The sequence below is a fragment of the Sturnira hondurensis genome, unplaced genomic scaffold (genome assembly GCF_014824575.4).
Source record: "Sturnira hondurensis isolate 20B ecotype Veracruz unplaced genomic scaffold, ASM1482457v3 Scaffold0007222, whole genome shotgun sequence".
NCBI classification, from domain to species: domain Eukaryota; kingdom Metazoa; phylum Chordata; class Mammalia; order Chiroptera; family Phyllostomidae; genus Sturnira; species Sturnira hondurensis.
The window spans coordinates 1000121-1013715 of NW_028079853.1; the positions used below are offsets into that span (position 1 = coordinate 1000121).

General features: G+C 56.0%; 1 protein-coding gene across 2 annotated transcripts in view; it reads left to right on the forward strand.

Moving 5' to 3' along the window:
- The window catches only part of SEMA5B (semaphorin 5B), a 119395-nt gene extending 108074 nt beyond the window's left edge, over positions 1 to 11321 (forward strand). Inside the window, exons 10-22 of one of the 2 annotated variants that reach the window (XM_037051470.1) lie at positions 95 to 302; positions 391 to 622; positions 5315 to 5432; positions 5564 to 5745; positions 6895 to 7038; positions 7251 to 7398; positions 7520 to 7745; positions 7908 to 8126; positions 8627 to 8797; positions 8901 to 9050; positions 9301 to 9345; positions 9794 to 9999; positions 10229 to 11321. In XM_037051470.1, coding sequence (XP_036907365.1) covers positions 95 to 302; positions 391 to 622; positions 5315 to 5432; positions 5564 to 5745; positions 6895 to 7038; positions 7251 to 7398; positions 7520 to 7745; positions 7908 to 8126; positions 8627 to 8797; positions 8901 to 9050; positions 9301 to 9345; positions 9794 to 9999; positions 10229 to 10384 — 2205 coding nt within the window. In that variant the 3' untranslated portion in view covers positions 10385 to 11321. The remainder of the gene's footprint in view (positions 1 to 94; positions 303 to 390; positions 623 to 5314; positions 5433 to 5563; positions 5746 to 6894; positions 7039 to 7250; positions 7399 to 7519; positions 7746 to 7907; positions 8127 to 8626; positions 8798 to 8900; positions 9051 to 9300; positions 9346 to 9793; positions 10000 to 10228) is intronic. The other variant, XM_037051471.1, reaches the window with a different exon arrangement.
- Positions 11322 to 13595: the final 2274 nt, after the last annotated feature.

Sequence of the window (13595 nt, forward strand, 5' to 3'; positions counted from 1 at the left end):
TCAGTAACCACCTGGGTTACAGTAAGGAAGGAGGGACACAGGGAATTTGGGCAGCCCTGGCGGCTGGGCACCTGTGACCCACCTCCCCGCGCAGTGCGGCACCCTGTCCGAGGTGGGCCCCAACGAAAACCTGACGGAGCGAAGCCTGCAGGACGCTCAGCGCCTGTTCCTGATGAGCGAGGCCGTGCAGCCGGTGACTCCCGAGCCCTGTGTCACCCAGGACAGTGTGCGCTTCTCACATCTCGTGGTGGACCTTGTGCAGGCCCGGGACACGCTCTACCATGTGCTCTACATCGGCACAGGTGAGCCCAACCGCCGGGTCTGGGCTCAGAGTGGGAGGAGGTTGGGGATCCAGGGCTAGGGCCCTGAGGTTTCTTCTGGGCCTTTAAGGCCACCCTCGCTGGACCTTTCCAGAGTCGGGCACCATCCTGAAGGCACTGTCCACGACAAGCCGCAGCCTCCACGGCTGCTACCTGGAAGAGCTGCACGTGTTGCCCCCCGGGCGCCACGAGCCACTGCTCAGCATGCGAATCCTGCACAGCGCCCGAGCGCTCTTCGTGGGGCTGAGCGACAGGGTGCTGCGCATCCCCCTGGAGAGATGCGCCTCCTACGGAAACCAGGGGTAAGCGGTGCCTCCCCTATCCCTGCTTCGGAGGAAGCACTCTGGCATCTGTGGGCCCTGGGGCAGCATCCTGGCACAGTCTCCAGCGACGTGCCTTTGGACAGTCCGTCACCTAGCCTCTCTGGCCCTTGCTTTCCTCCTCATAACATCTCAGATAACCGGGATAAACCATTTCTTGCTGCCTAGAGGTGTGATGATGGTTGCTATCCCTGTGGTCAGCCCATAGTTAGAGCCCACTCAGTTTCTCCTCGGCCCCTTCCATGCAGAGAGCGGTCTTCATCTCTGAAACCACAGCACTTGTTTTGGAGAGGTGGGGGCAGACTGCAGGTGACGCTCTGAGTCCCCACCCCATTTTTGCTCCTCTAGCCTCCTTAGAAGAGGCACAGCAGCCTTGCTTGGGTGGCGTGGAGGTCAGGAACCATGTGGACACTGCACACCCTTCCCCACTGCTCCCACGATCGGTCCTCTATACCTTGGCTTCGAGTGGATTCACAAATTTGGCAACGGTGACAGTGGCATTTAAGGGGGGAACACAGCTGAATGGAGATATAGCTCAGAGCCCGACCCCGTGAGCCTGCGCCACGCGGCCCCCTCTCATTTTTAACCTGATCAAACCTGCCACAGCCCACATGGGCACCTGTGGCCTTTGCAACACAGAGACCTTCTGGCTGTGCCCACCTGTCCTTGAGATTTGGGAGACAAACCAATTTTCTGCTGCCGGAGATTTGCCCCCAACCCCAGTGGAGCGTGCTGGGAGCCAGGCAGAGGCGTGGAGGGTAGGGGAAGAGTCTGGATGGTCCCAACGTGGGGGCGGGGGGCAGTGGGCAGATGCTCAAGCTCCTTTGGCCCCAACACATGGCTCCGTCAACAAACCACCAGACATTTGCTTAGCCCTACTGTGCTCAGAGCACTTGATGGGGCTGTCAGTGAGAGAGGAGCTAGGCAAGATGAAATAAGCCTAGAAAACGTTCGTTTTCCCCAGAGGTCTGACTGCGTAGCCGTGGGGAGAAACCTTGGCTTGTGTCCGACACGTGGGAAGAGACGGGAGGTGGTGGGAGGGACGCACATGCCGGGACTGGGCACACCTGGGTTCCATCTCAGTTCCATACTTAACCTTTTGAGCTTCAGCTTTTTCATCAGGAAAACAAGGGCGGGGGGAGAGTGATGGAGCAAACGATACTAAATTTTGGCCAAGTTCTTATAAGGATTGGGAATGATATTCACGAAACACATATCCAGTGAACTATAAGTGGTAGCTAGTGTCCTTATTCCTTTATTATCTTCAGAAATTCATTTAGGGGCCTCCTGGGCTCTCGGAAGTCTACAGTGTGCAGCCTTCACTACAGACAGCTGCTTGGCAATGAATCACAGGCTACCTGCCGATGGCATTTCCCTCACAGCTTGTGTTCTTTAACTCTTGTGTTGTTAGCAAACTCTTCACACATGCCGCATTCTTTAAGAGGCTGTACGTCCTTGAAGGTAAACTCGGTGTCCCAGTATTTTTTATACTCTACCAGGAGGCCACGCCCAGCCCAAGGTGTGAAGAGGCCTTCCACACAGGATTGATTCTTCTCGGTTTGGCCTGAGAGGAGGTTGGTGCAGGAGAGGAGTGAGGGGTGGGACTGGAAGGCGGACCGAGGCCAGCTGAGAGGGCCAAGGGAGGGTTTTGATTTGAATGCTGTGGCTGTGGGCACTGACATGGTCTTTGAGCAGGGGGGTGAGTGACAGGCAGCGTGAGTGGGTGTTTTACGAAAATCAGTCAGACGGTGGCAGGCAGCACTGTTGTGGGGCAGATGGTCAGCCAGCGTGAGCCGATGTGGCTCTAGACAGATACGAAGCCAGGGGGTCTGCAGTGGAGCACGAGGAGGAAAGATGCTGCCGGGACACGTCCCCACTCACATGGTGCTGCCGAGTGGGGAGAGGCACCTGCATAGCACGGCCCCGTGGAATGGCGGTTAGAAAGAGGTCAGCGGGGAGTCTAAAACTTTCATCCTGTTGGGCTTCCTGAGTGTGGGGTAAGAGCCATTTACGTGTACAGTAAAAGCCCTGCCATACAGCTACAGGTGGAGGTACAAATGTAAAATGGGAAGCTTCAATGCTGTGCAGTTAATGAAATGACCACTCCAGAGTCTGGAAGCCAACTGTCTTATCACACAATGTACAGTGTGTCAGGACTTACGTGGTACGGGCTGGGGCGTCACAGGGCATTTCCCGGGATAGACACTTCATGTTTTTTCCCTCATGCCTTCCAAAGCTGGCAGGAGGATGGGGGTGGGTAAGCAGAGCCCCGTTAGGTCCCCTCCTCTGCCCAGGATCCACACCTGGCCGCCTCCTTTTACTTGGGCAAATCTCAGTTCCACGGGGCACATCCAGAACCCTAGCCTGGCCAGAGAGAGGCCAGGGCTCAGAGGAGGAGGGGCAGAGGGAATGAACACTGACTCGGCTCTGCAAATCAGGTGTTTGTGCACGAGCCACTGCTTTCCTTCATCCAGCAGCCATTCGGGCTGCACTGGAGGGGGGCAGCCTCCACCCCAGCTCCCCCAGGTGAGGAGGAGACACAGCTCCCAGTGTCTCCTCCTCACCTGCCTCCCTGTCGGGGGCGGGGGGGGGCCTTGGCCCCCCTCTGCTGCCACCTTAAAGAACGGCCACTTCCTCCCACGTTCCTGGGACACTGTTGCTACGCTGGACAGCTCCCATTTAGAGACTTGGGGCCTGCTGCTGGAAACTGCCTGCTCGCTGCTGCGGCCATCCATCTCTGTCCTTCCCACCATGAACCCATGGCATGAACCTGTTCCCTTCTATAGTGGCTGCTTGAGACATTGCAGTAAAAAAGACATGGTGATACATTACTGGTCTGATGGCTGCTTTTGTGAAAGAAACTCTAACCTGCCACCCAATCCTACGATCAGAGACACACTTTAACTCTTCCCCTGCTTGGAGCTTTAATTTTCTTAAGAACATCCCCTGCTCTGTGAGCTTTGGAGTGGCTTTGGAGTGGCTTTGGAGTGGCACTTGGCAATAGCAGCGAATGCAGACAAGAGAGCTCAGGCACTAGCCCCAGGGCAGCCCTGCAGGCCCCTCTGGCAGCCAGGACCAGGGGCGGGGCAGGGCAGGGCAGGAGGGTCCTGGGAATGGGAGAGGCCGAGAGGCCCAGGGATGCTGTTTAAGGGGTGAGGGGAGAGTGGGGCTGGGGCTAGCATCTCCTCTGAGCTTCCTCACTCCTTGTTCTGTCATGGGTTGGAGAGACAAGGCGTTTTATGTCTTGGCTTCGGAATGTTGACAAAAGTGGCCCCGAAGCAGCAGTTCTCAGCTGTGCTATTCATTAGAATCACCTAGGGAGCGCTCCGAAGATTCCAGGGCCTGGCCTGGTCTGCTCCAAAGGCCCAGACAAAGTCAGGTTTTTTGTTTTGTTTGCTTAAGCTTTTTAAAAGACCCCCAGGAGACTCTGCTTTGCAGTTAAGACTGGGAACCACTGTTCTAGAACTGGCTGGGCCCGAGACGAAAGAAATGGCATCAGGCAAATTGTATTCCTCCCAAATCTGCTGCTTTTATCCGTGTAAGCTAAGCTAACTCTAATTTTCCACTTTTACTTGTTTTCTCTACTGACTGTCATTTGTCTTTGATACATAACATTTTATTTATTATTAATAATCACTGGTCACAGCTAGTTTTTTTCCCCCTTTTAAAAAAATTTAATGTATGCTGCTTATAAAGTGCAGTATCACCTGCCTCTAGAGCTTGGTGCCCGTTTCTGAGAGCTTCGGAAAACTCACTCGGGAGTGGGCTCCACTGAGTTCCGACTGGTCGGGTTTTGCTAGCAGCCAATGTGGCCCAAACAAATCAGCAAGTGAGCAGAATCTCGGGACCACAGAGAGCTGGGACTGTGTTTACACGTGTTGCGTTGAGTCCCACGATGCCCAGGTCGATGCGTGCTGCCCATGAGGTGCCCCCGAATCAAACCGCTGGTCAGAGATGAGAATGTGAGCACACTTACACTGTCCAATGCACACAGATTGTGCTCGAGTGAATAAAGGAGGGACACATTCTTGAGCAATAGAAGAATATTCTGGATTCCTGGGTGGGCCCGAGTATGCTTCCTGGGGTCCAGTGGGGCCCTCATCTACTGATCCCCTAAGCATGGTCTCCCTTATACAAGGTCATGGGCTGCTGGAACGAGGGACAGCATTGTCTTCTTTGACCTCCGCTGAGGACAAGAGGGAGCCCCACCCTCTTCTCCGTAAGGTCTTTCATAAAACCTCTTTTCCCTCATCTGGTTACATGGTTTGCTGAACTTACTAAAAATAAAGCAGTCACCTGACAGGTGATTCTCCCTAAAGCCTCAAGGGAAAAAGAGGATTCTATTCTGGAGACACCCAGGGCCAGCCCCTGACTCTTCTGAGACACCCTTCAGCCCCTGACCTCCCCGGCCCCTTTGGCCAGTGGAAGGTTCCTCTGCCGACTCCACGGGGCTGATGAGAATACCTTCCTTATTTGTTGTGGTGTAAATTCTTTCATGCGTTTAAAGCATTTACAACAGTGCCTGGCACACGATAAAGTGTTCAGTGAACTTCCTACTGTGGAGAGCAACTGGGTGGAAAGGGCTGCCCAGAGGGGAGTGGCCAGGCACATTCTGGGGGTGCAGATGAGGCTGGCAGACCAGTGGGCCTGAGTCTCAGGACCTCTGTCTGTCAGGGCATGCCTGGGGGCACGGGACCCGTACTGTGGCTGGGACAGGAAGCAGCAACGTTGCAGCACACTCGAGGACAGCTCCAACATGAGCCTCTGGACCCAGAACATCACAGCGTGTCCTGTGAGAACCCCTCTGTGCCCCCGCCAGGATCTTTCCCCCCAAGTCATAGTGTGACTCCCTATCAGAATCCCCACATGTCCTAGGACCTGTGCCTTGTGTGACTGGACCTGGCCTCTGATGTGCGCCTGCAGGTGAGGAACATGACTCGGGATGGAGGCTTTGGCCCGTGGTCAACGTGGCAACCATGTGAGCACTTTGATGGAGACAACTCAGGCTCTTGCTTGTGTCAGGCCCGAGCTTGTGACACCCCCAGGCCTCGCTGTGGGGGCCGAGACTGCATGGGGCCAGCCATCCACATCGCCAACTGCTCTAGGTATGTGGGGATACAGGCCTTGTTTCACTGCTTTCTTAAACTGGGGCAGGGCATCCCCAGCCAGGTATTTGCATTAATGGACGGAAACCACTTTGGGGCTGTGCAAGGGATGATGGGACAGGGAGCTAATGTCTGAGGCAGGAAACATGAGCCCTGGGGGAGTTTTCACTCTAGTGGAAGAGAAGTTCTGCCTTGTCGGGGGTCTTGATATTGTGTGAAGAGGAGGGCTGGACAGACACGGCAGTCACCCCTGGACAGACCTAGCCTTCATAAGCCTTATTGTCCCAAACACAAGGGACAGTGTGGCCTGGTAAGGCAGGCAGACCTCGTGCCAACCCTGAGTTGCCACTGTCTGGAGGTGTGGCCTTGACCACGCCAAGGTCTCTATGTGAGGGCTACACCCCCCACCCCAGGAGTTGCTGAGAGGGTTACAGGAGATAATGAAGTGCTTGCATGCTGCCTCATATCTGGGGACCCCTTAAAGGGTTATATAATAACTAACCCACAATTCAGGACACTCTTAAAAGAACTTAATTCTGCATACATGTACTAACTTAACTGTCACGACCACCTCATGGGGGTAGGACTGAAATCATTACCCTTACTTTGAAGATGAGAGTGTGCAGACTAAGGGTGCAGACGAGAGTAAGCACAGCAGGTTTCAGTGACTCATACAACCAGTCAGGGGCAGAGTCAAACTTTGAAAATGAGAGTCTAAGTAGACAGGCGAGAGTGGTGCAGGAGGTTGGGCGGAGCAGAGACAGTGGTGGAACAGGGCAGGGCGCATGCGTTTGGATGCCAAGGCTGGCCAGCCAGGTGGCTGAAACACAGGTTGCAGACTGGAAAGGCGAGTTGGGGCCTTCTCTGGAGAAGGTATCCGTTTGCCCCTGTGAGTAGAGGCTACGTCCTATCTCTGTACCCTTAGCCCTGAGCACAGCCCGATACACGCAGGAAAGCTCTCAAGATGTGTTTGAGGAATGAACGAACAGGTGAATGAATGAATGAGTTTGCCTGAGATGGCCTGGTTAGGAGCTGATATTTTCCCTCATCATCTGGCGCTTGCTGACAACAAAATCCATCTGCTCAGAGGTAGACTGGATCAGAGTAGGGCTCAAAGGTCATCTGTCTCCGTCCCCTCCAACCCGCCAGGAATGGGGCGTGGACCGCGTGGTCGTCCTGGGCCCTGTGCAGCACGACCTGTGGGATCGGGTTCCAGGTCCGCCAGCGAAGTTGCAGCAACCCTGCTCCCCGCCACGGAGGCCGCATCTGCGTGGGCAAGAGCCGGGAGGAGCGGTGAGCTAGGCTGTGGCTGGGGCTCCCTGAGACCCAGAAGCTAGCCCTAAAGTCCCAGAGTTTGGGGGGAGGGGTACAGGCAGGGGGAGCTCTCCAGGAGATCCAGTGGACTCCAGTCCTTCCCAGTTTGCGCTTCCAGCAACCTCTTACTCGCTTATTCGGGAAGGGGGTGCCTGCTCCCTAGAGTGAGCCCCTCCCTTCATACCCCTCAGGTTCTGTAACGAAAACACGCCTTGCCCGGTACCCATCTTCTGGGCATCCTGGGGCTCCTGGAGTAAGTGCAGCAGCAACTGTGGGGGCGGCATGCAATCGCGGCGTCGGACCTGTGAGAACGGCAACTCCTGCCCAGGCTGCGGTGTGGTGAGGGCCAGGGCCGGGGCCGGGACTTATGACCTATAGCCAATTGGAGGGCGGGCTGGGTGGACCTCAGGGCAGGCCTGGGAACTGCAGGCTATGAAACAACCCCAGCTCCCATCCCCAGGAATTCAAGACCTGCAACCCGGAGAGCTGCCCCGAAGTGCGACGCAACACACCGTGGACGCCGTGGCTGCCGGTGAACGTGACTCAGGGCGGGGCGCGGCAGGAGCAGCGATTTCGCTTCACGTGCCGCGCGCCCCTACCCGACCCCCACGGCCTGCAGTTCGGCAGGAGAAGGACCGAGACCCGAACCTGCCCAGTGGACAGCTCAGGAACCTGTGACACAGACGGTACAGCCCCGCACGCACCCCACAGGCCACCCTTCTTCCCAGGTCTAGAGCAATGGGGCGGGGGCGGGGTGGGGGTGGCTGGGAGCAGGAGCTCCGGGTGGGCGGAACGCAGGGTTTTGAGAAGCTCTTGTTCTGAGGCCAGCCCTTCCACCCCACCCGCAGCCCTGGTGGAGGATCTCCTGCGCAGCGGGGGCACCGCCCAGCACAAGGTGACCGGGGGCTGGGCCGCCTGGGGACCATGGTCGTCCTGCTCCCGGGACTGTGAGCTGGGCTTCCACGTCCGCAAGAGGACGTGCACGAACCCCGAGCCCCGCAACGGGGGCCTGCCCTGTGTGGGCGATGCCACTGAGTATCAGGACTGCAACCCACAGGCTTGTCCAGGTAATGCCGTGCTGATTAATCTTGGTTCAGGCCAACCCCGACCTAGGGAGTCCCCTCCGCAGGGAACCCCCCATATGGGAGTCTGCTAGCCCTACCCAGGCCACACCTCATGCTCAGGTGCCCTTTTCTTCCCTCCCACTCGACACAAGAGGCCCCAGAACAATTTGTTGCCCTGAACGTGGACTCAGCAGCTGTTCCCATAAAGCAGAGCTTTTCCTCATCTTCCTATCACTTTTTTCTCCCCTCAAGTGGGAGAAAGCCTGATAAGGAATTTGTTTTGAGTTGGTTTTTGATGCCTCCTCCGCAGCCTCCATTTCTCCCTGCCACCCCTGACAGGGAAGGGCCTCTTCCTAGCCGAGAGCTCTGTGAGTGGGGGTGGGGTGGGTGTTGAGGTCTGTATAGCCCAGGGCAGTCATGGCCTTGCCTGGGATGGGGTGGAAGACTGTCTAGGGTCCTTCTAGCACCTGTAGCCCCTTTCACATGCCCCTGTCCTCTTGTAGCTCGAGGCTCCTGGTCCTGCTGGACCTCCTGGTCCCCATGCTCAGCCTCCTGTGGCGGTGGCCACTATCAACGCACACGTTCCTGCACCAGCCCCGCACCCTCCCCAGGCGAGGACATCTGTCTGGGGCTGCACACGGAGGAGGCACTGTGTGCCACACAGGCCTGCCCAGGTACTGAGTACATCTGGCCTGGGCTGGGGAGCACCACGGAGCCCACCAGTCCTCACCGGAGGATGCTGGGGCTGGTAACCTCATCCCAACCCACACCCCGCAGAGGGCTGGTCACCGTGGTCTGAGTGGAGTGCATGCACTGAGGATGGAGTGCAGACCCGCAGCCGGCACTGTGAGGAGCTAGTCCCGGGGCCCAGCACCTGTGCTGGAAACAGCAGCCAGAGCCGCCCCTGCCCTTACAACGAGATTCCCGGTAGGTCTTCCAACCCCAGCCTTCAGCCCAGTGCTTCCCACTGACTCCCCAGCTTCCTTCCCCTTCTGAAGCATATATTGTGGGGTTGGGTGCAGGATGGCACAGCAGGGTGGGAGGCACACAGCCCCCAGGTCTATCCCACAGCTCAGTGCTGACCCAGGGGTCCTCCTCCTAGAGACACACTGAGCCCCAGAGGGACCCCTGTCATCCGCTCTGTGCCCCAACACCCGCTCTGTCTCTCTTCCTGCAGTGATCCTGCCTGCCTCCAGCATGGAGGAGGCCACCGGCTGTGGAGGTAAAAGGAACCTGCCCTCCCCACTTATGACACTGTCCTTCTGCCCCTCCTCTTCAAGGAGGAGACCCACTTGCTTTGAAATCTGGAACCCCTCCACCTCCCGCTGCAGACAGGCAAACCTTGTGGAGGTTCCTGCTGCTCTAGACCATGTGAAGGGGTTCTGGGCCATTTCATCCATGCCCCCGCCTAGGAGGCAGTCCTCAAGAGGAGTATTCAAGAAGAGTCACCCAGTCCACATCCTCTGCTTGCCTCTGACACGAGCCATAGGTGGTCCTGTGACAGAGGCCCCTGGTGAGGGCTGCCCGGCCTGCTGTTCCCATCGGCTCTGGCCTCAAAGCTCTTTATGCCTCTGAGCCTCCTGTCGGGAGGCAGTCGGGCGGCAGTCGGGAGGCTGTCCTCTGCACAGTGGCCCTTCCCTTGTCACTTACCTCTGTGCCCCCACCCCCAGGGTTCAGTCTCATCCACCTGGTAGCCACGGGTGTCACCTGCTTCCTGGGCTCTGGGCTGCTGACCTTCGCCGTGTACCTGTCCTGCCAGCGCTGCCAGCGCCAGTCCCAGGAGTCCACACTCGTCCACCCTGCCACCCCCAACCACCTGCACTACAAGGGCGGGGGCACCCCGAAGAATGAGAAGTACATACCCATGGAGTTCAAGGTGGGAGCCCACCTGTAGGAGTGGAGGACAGGGTGGTGGGTACCATGCTCTGGCTCTAAGATGGGCGTACTGGGCTGGGCACTTGGGAGGGAGCAGCGGTGTCGTGAACAGAATACTGTGTCAGCAGTTAGTGTCCTTTTGTTCACTGGCTCCTGATCTCCTTGACCTGGCCATCCCCTTTCCTCACCCATCCCTTCACCCCTTCTTTTGTCCCTTTCTCCTCCCACAGACCCTGAACAAGAACAACCTGAGCCCCGACGGCAAAGCCGGCTTCTGCCCGCTGCAGCAGACCAACGTGTACACAGCCTACTACCCCAGCCCGCGGAGCAGGCACGGTCTTCGGCCGGAGGCCGCACCCGGACAGCGCTGCCTCCCCAACAGCTGATACTGCCGTCCTGGGGGCTTGGGCTCCTTGCCTTCCTAAGGCACAGAGTGCCTGGAAATGGGACCGTGGAGCCGGTTTGGTTTTCTCCTCCTGAACTAGGCCAAGAACTTGCTGCCTTGCCTTGCCTTGCCTTGCCTGGGTTCCATCTGGCTTCAGAGAGCTGTGGCTGGCAGTGACCATGGGAGGGAGGGCTGGCTTCAGGCCGGTGATGGCTGCAGTTCCAGCTCAGCCCAGGTGTCTCATGGCCTCTTTTCGACTCACCACACGCTGACCTCTCCTGCTGTGTCTGGCCGTGGACGTCCTGGGCATGTGAGCAGTTGGAAAGTGGAGATGGCAGGAGGGCAGGCTCTTAGGTTGGGGTTGGAAATGACAGCTGTGTGGCCACCATGGGCTGAGTCTGCCCCTCTCTGGCTGGCCTGGGAAGGCCCTGAGCTACATCCTGATTCTTTCTGAAAGGAATTCATCAAATGGCCCCAGAAGCTCTGGCCTCTCTGTCTGGGGCTGAGCCACCGTGGTCCTGCCCCAGTGTGACAGAGGGACCGAGGCTGGCCCAGGCCGTCTACCTGTGCCCAGCAGTGCGTGCTTTGCCCGGGGACATACCTCTGGCGAGAGGCAGTGAGAGCTGAGGACTGAAGACTCATCTTTGCTGAGAAGCCTTTCGATCTGGGCTGGTATACGCCTCAGCCTTGCCCTCGGAATGCACGGAAGATGGCCCGGGAGAAAAGAAGGCAGGAGCCCAGCCTCCGTGCCGCTGTGGAGACTGTCTTCCAGTTGCTGCTCAAAGGAGCTGTTGGCTGAGACCTGCTGGGGAGCCTCTGTTGGCCCCTCACCTGTGCAGGAACACACACACACACACAATCACAGCCTGCCACAGCAACAAAAAGGTGTTGGGCTGTGGCACTGTTAATTAAAGATGATATGCAGTCTCCGAATGGAACTTTGTCTTCGTGCATATGTGCGTGGGCTCCTCTTGGCACAGCTGGTCAGAGTAACACACTGGGGTGGCAGATGGCCTTCTCGGGGGGAAGGAAATGACCCAAGCGGAGTTTGAGTTCAATAGAGGATATCTCTCCATTTGTGACTATAAACGCGCACATTGCCCTAAACCGTGTTTGGAAGAGAGATCAGGGACAAACAAATGCACAAGCAGCAACACAATGTGTGCCGAGGGCCACACAACAGGAAAGGTTTCTGCCCGTCCTCTCGGCAGCTCTTCCAAGAAGCCACAGTCCTGGAGGGGAAATGTGTGAGTCCAGCAGGGGAGTACTGGTGAGGGTTATTTTACGAGGTTTTTACAACGCTGAGTTTAATAAAACCAAAACTGACAAGAAATGAGTAAGCCTGTGAGGTGGAGGAAGCCCCACGCCGTTTCTGCTGGATTAAATAAAAAGCACCTCAGAGTCTCAAAGTCCCACCAAATCAGTGCTACTGTTTTGGATGAGAATGATGGACATGTTAAATTTAGAGAGCAATTTCCTGACTTATTAGGTTGGGTCAGTTCTCATAGGATTCTAAGCAAAATCTACTTGTTGGTCAGGCTGTGACCCTAGTGGTAGAGGAGGAAGAAGAGAGTATTTTGCTGGACCCCGGATCCTGGAATCCCCGTGTTCAGTGGGACAACTGGCATGGCAGTGTCCTCAGGCGGGAGGGGCGCCGTCAGAAAGCTCAGGGGACAAGGAGTATTTCTGCAGCGTTGGGATTTCTCACTGGGTTCCTGCTAGTTCCATGACTCCAGAACTTGTGGGGGCCTGGGTGTGTGTGTTAGATCTTGGGGTCTCGTATTCCCTTGGACCTGGTAGAGCCAGCAGAGTTCAAGAGTGTTTAAGGTCCCAGTGTGCCCACTTCCCAAGGGCCACTCATGTACGTCTGTAGGAGGTAGTCATGGAAAGGTCCCAGGTAACGCCCACCTCTGTTGACTGGAGCGGCATCAGTGGGAAGAAATCCATGGGGGCCATGGCAAAACACACACACACTTCTCTTTTTACAAAAACGTGTGGTTTTTGGAAACATGGCCATTCAGAACTCGTGAAGAGATCCACACCATGCAAAGTAGCTTGCATCACTGGCAAAGGCTGTTCCTCAACCAGCCCTGGTTCAGCGATGGGGAAGCTAGGAATGTGTGTTTCTTGACAAGGGAGTGTGGTACTTTCTGGCAGGTGCTTGAGGCCACGCAGGTGGCTGTATGGTGTCAGGAAGCTGAGATATGAGAGAGAAGGGGGCTTTGTGGGCCCAGGTAGCTCAGGAAGAGATGGAGGAAGACGCAGGGTTGGGTGTCCCAGGCCTCCAATGACTGTGTGCGTGCTTTCTTCTTATTAAAATAATGCATGTTCATTGCAGAAAATTTAGAGGATACAGGAAACCAAAGCATATAATTAATTAAAAACCAAGACAGAGACTTAGGGATTTAAATGGTGGGGTAAAGACATTCCTTCCCCCTTCTCTCAACAGCACTCCAAAAGCAAAGAAAACAATAACTTGGTCACTATTTTCAGTGAAACGAGCATGTCTCTGTGATCCCAAATCATAACACATGAAGACAGAAAGCAGGTGGAGGAACTGCAATCAGCCAGTGGATGGAGGTCAGACCCAAGCACCCAAGCAACATCAGAAAGAATCAGTAATCGGAGGAACCAGGCATCGGGAAAGGCGAGGGTAAGATGGGAGGATGAAAAGAGAAGGGTTGGTTAAACTCGTGTGTTGAGTTCAGCTAGACCCTCCACCTGTCTCCATTCTGAACTTTTACAGCCAGGTCACCATTCCTCTGTCTCCACAGGGGGCAATATATATGTTCCCCTGAGACACTGAACCAGAGAGGCCCTGGACATGGGGATACCAGGCACTGAGGCAGGTGTGTGGTGTCGCCTGTTTGGACAGCTGGCGACTGTATGATTATCCGTGGGATTCAGCAGTTGCCTCTTCCAGCTAACTCCAAGACTCTGGCATCCAGGTTTCTCCGCCCCCTACTCTGTGCAGGAGATTGGCAGAGGATTCTTTGAAGAAATAAATCAAGCCTATGGACTCTGAAAGAATAAGCGGGCTAGTTATCCATGCGACAGTCCTACAGCTAAGTATGCTCATTAACAAGCGGTGCCCAAGTACAAAGAGCAATGGGCACAGACATCAGAAAAAGTGCCAACATGAAAGATGATCTAAACAAGTAAACAGATAAAGAGGAATTCAATGAAATTGGAAATGGTATAGAGAGAACATG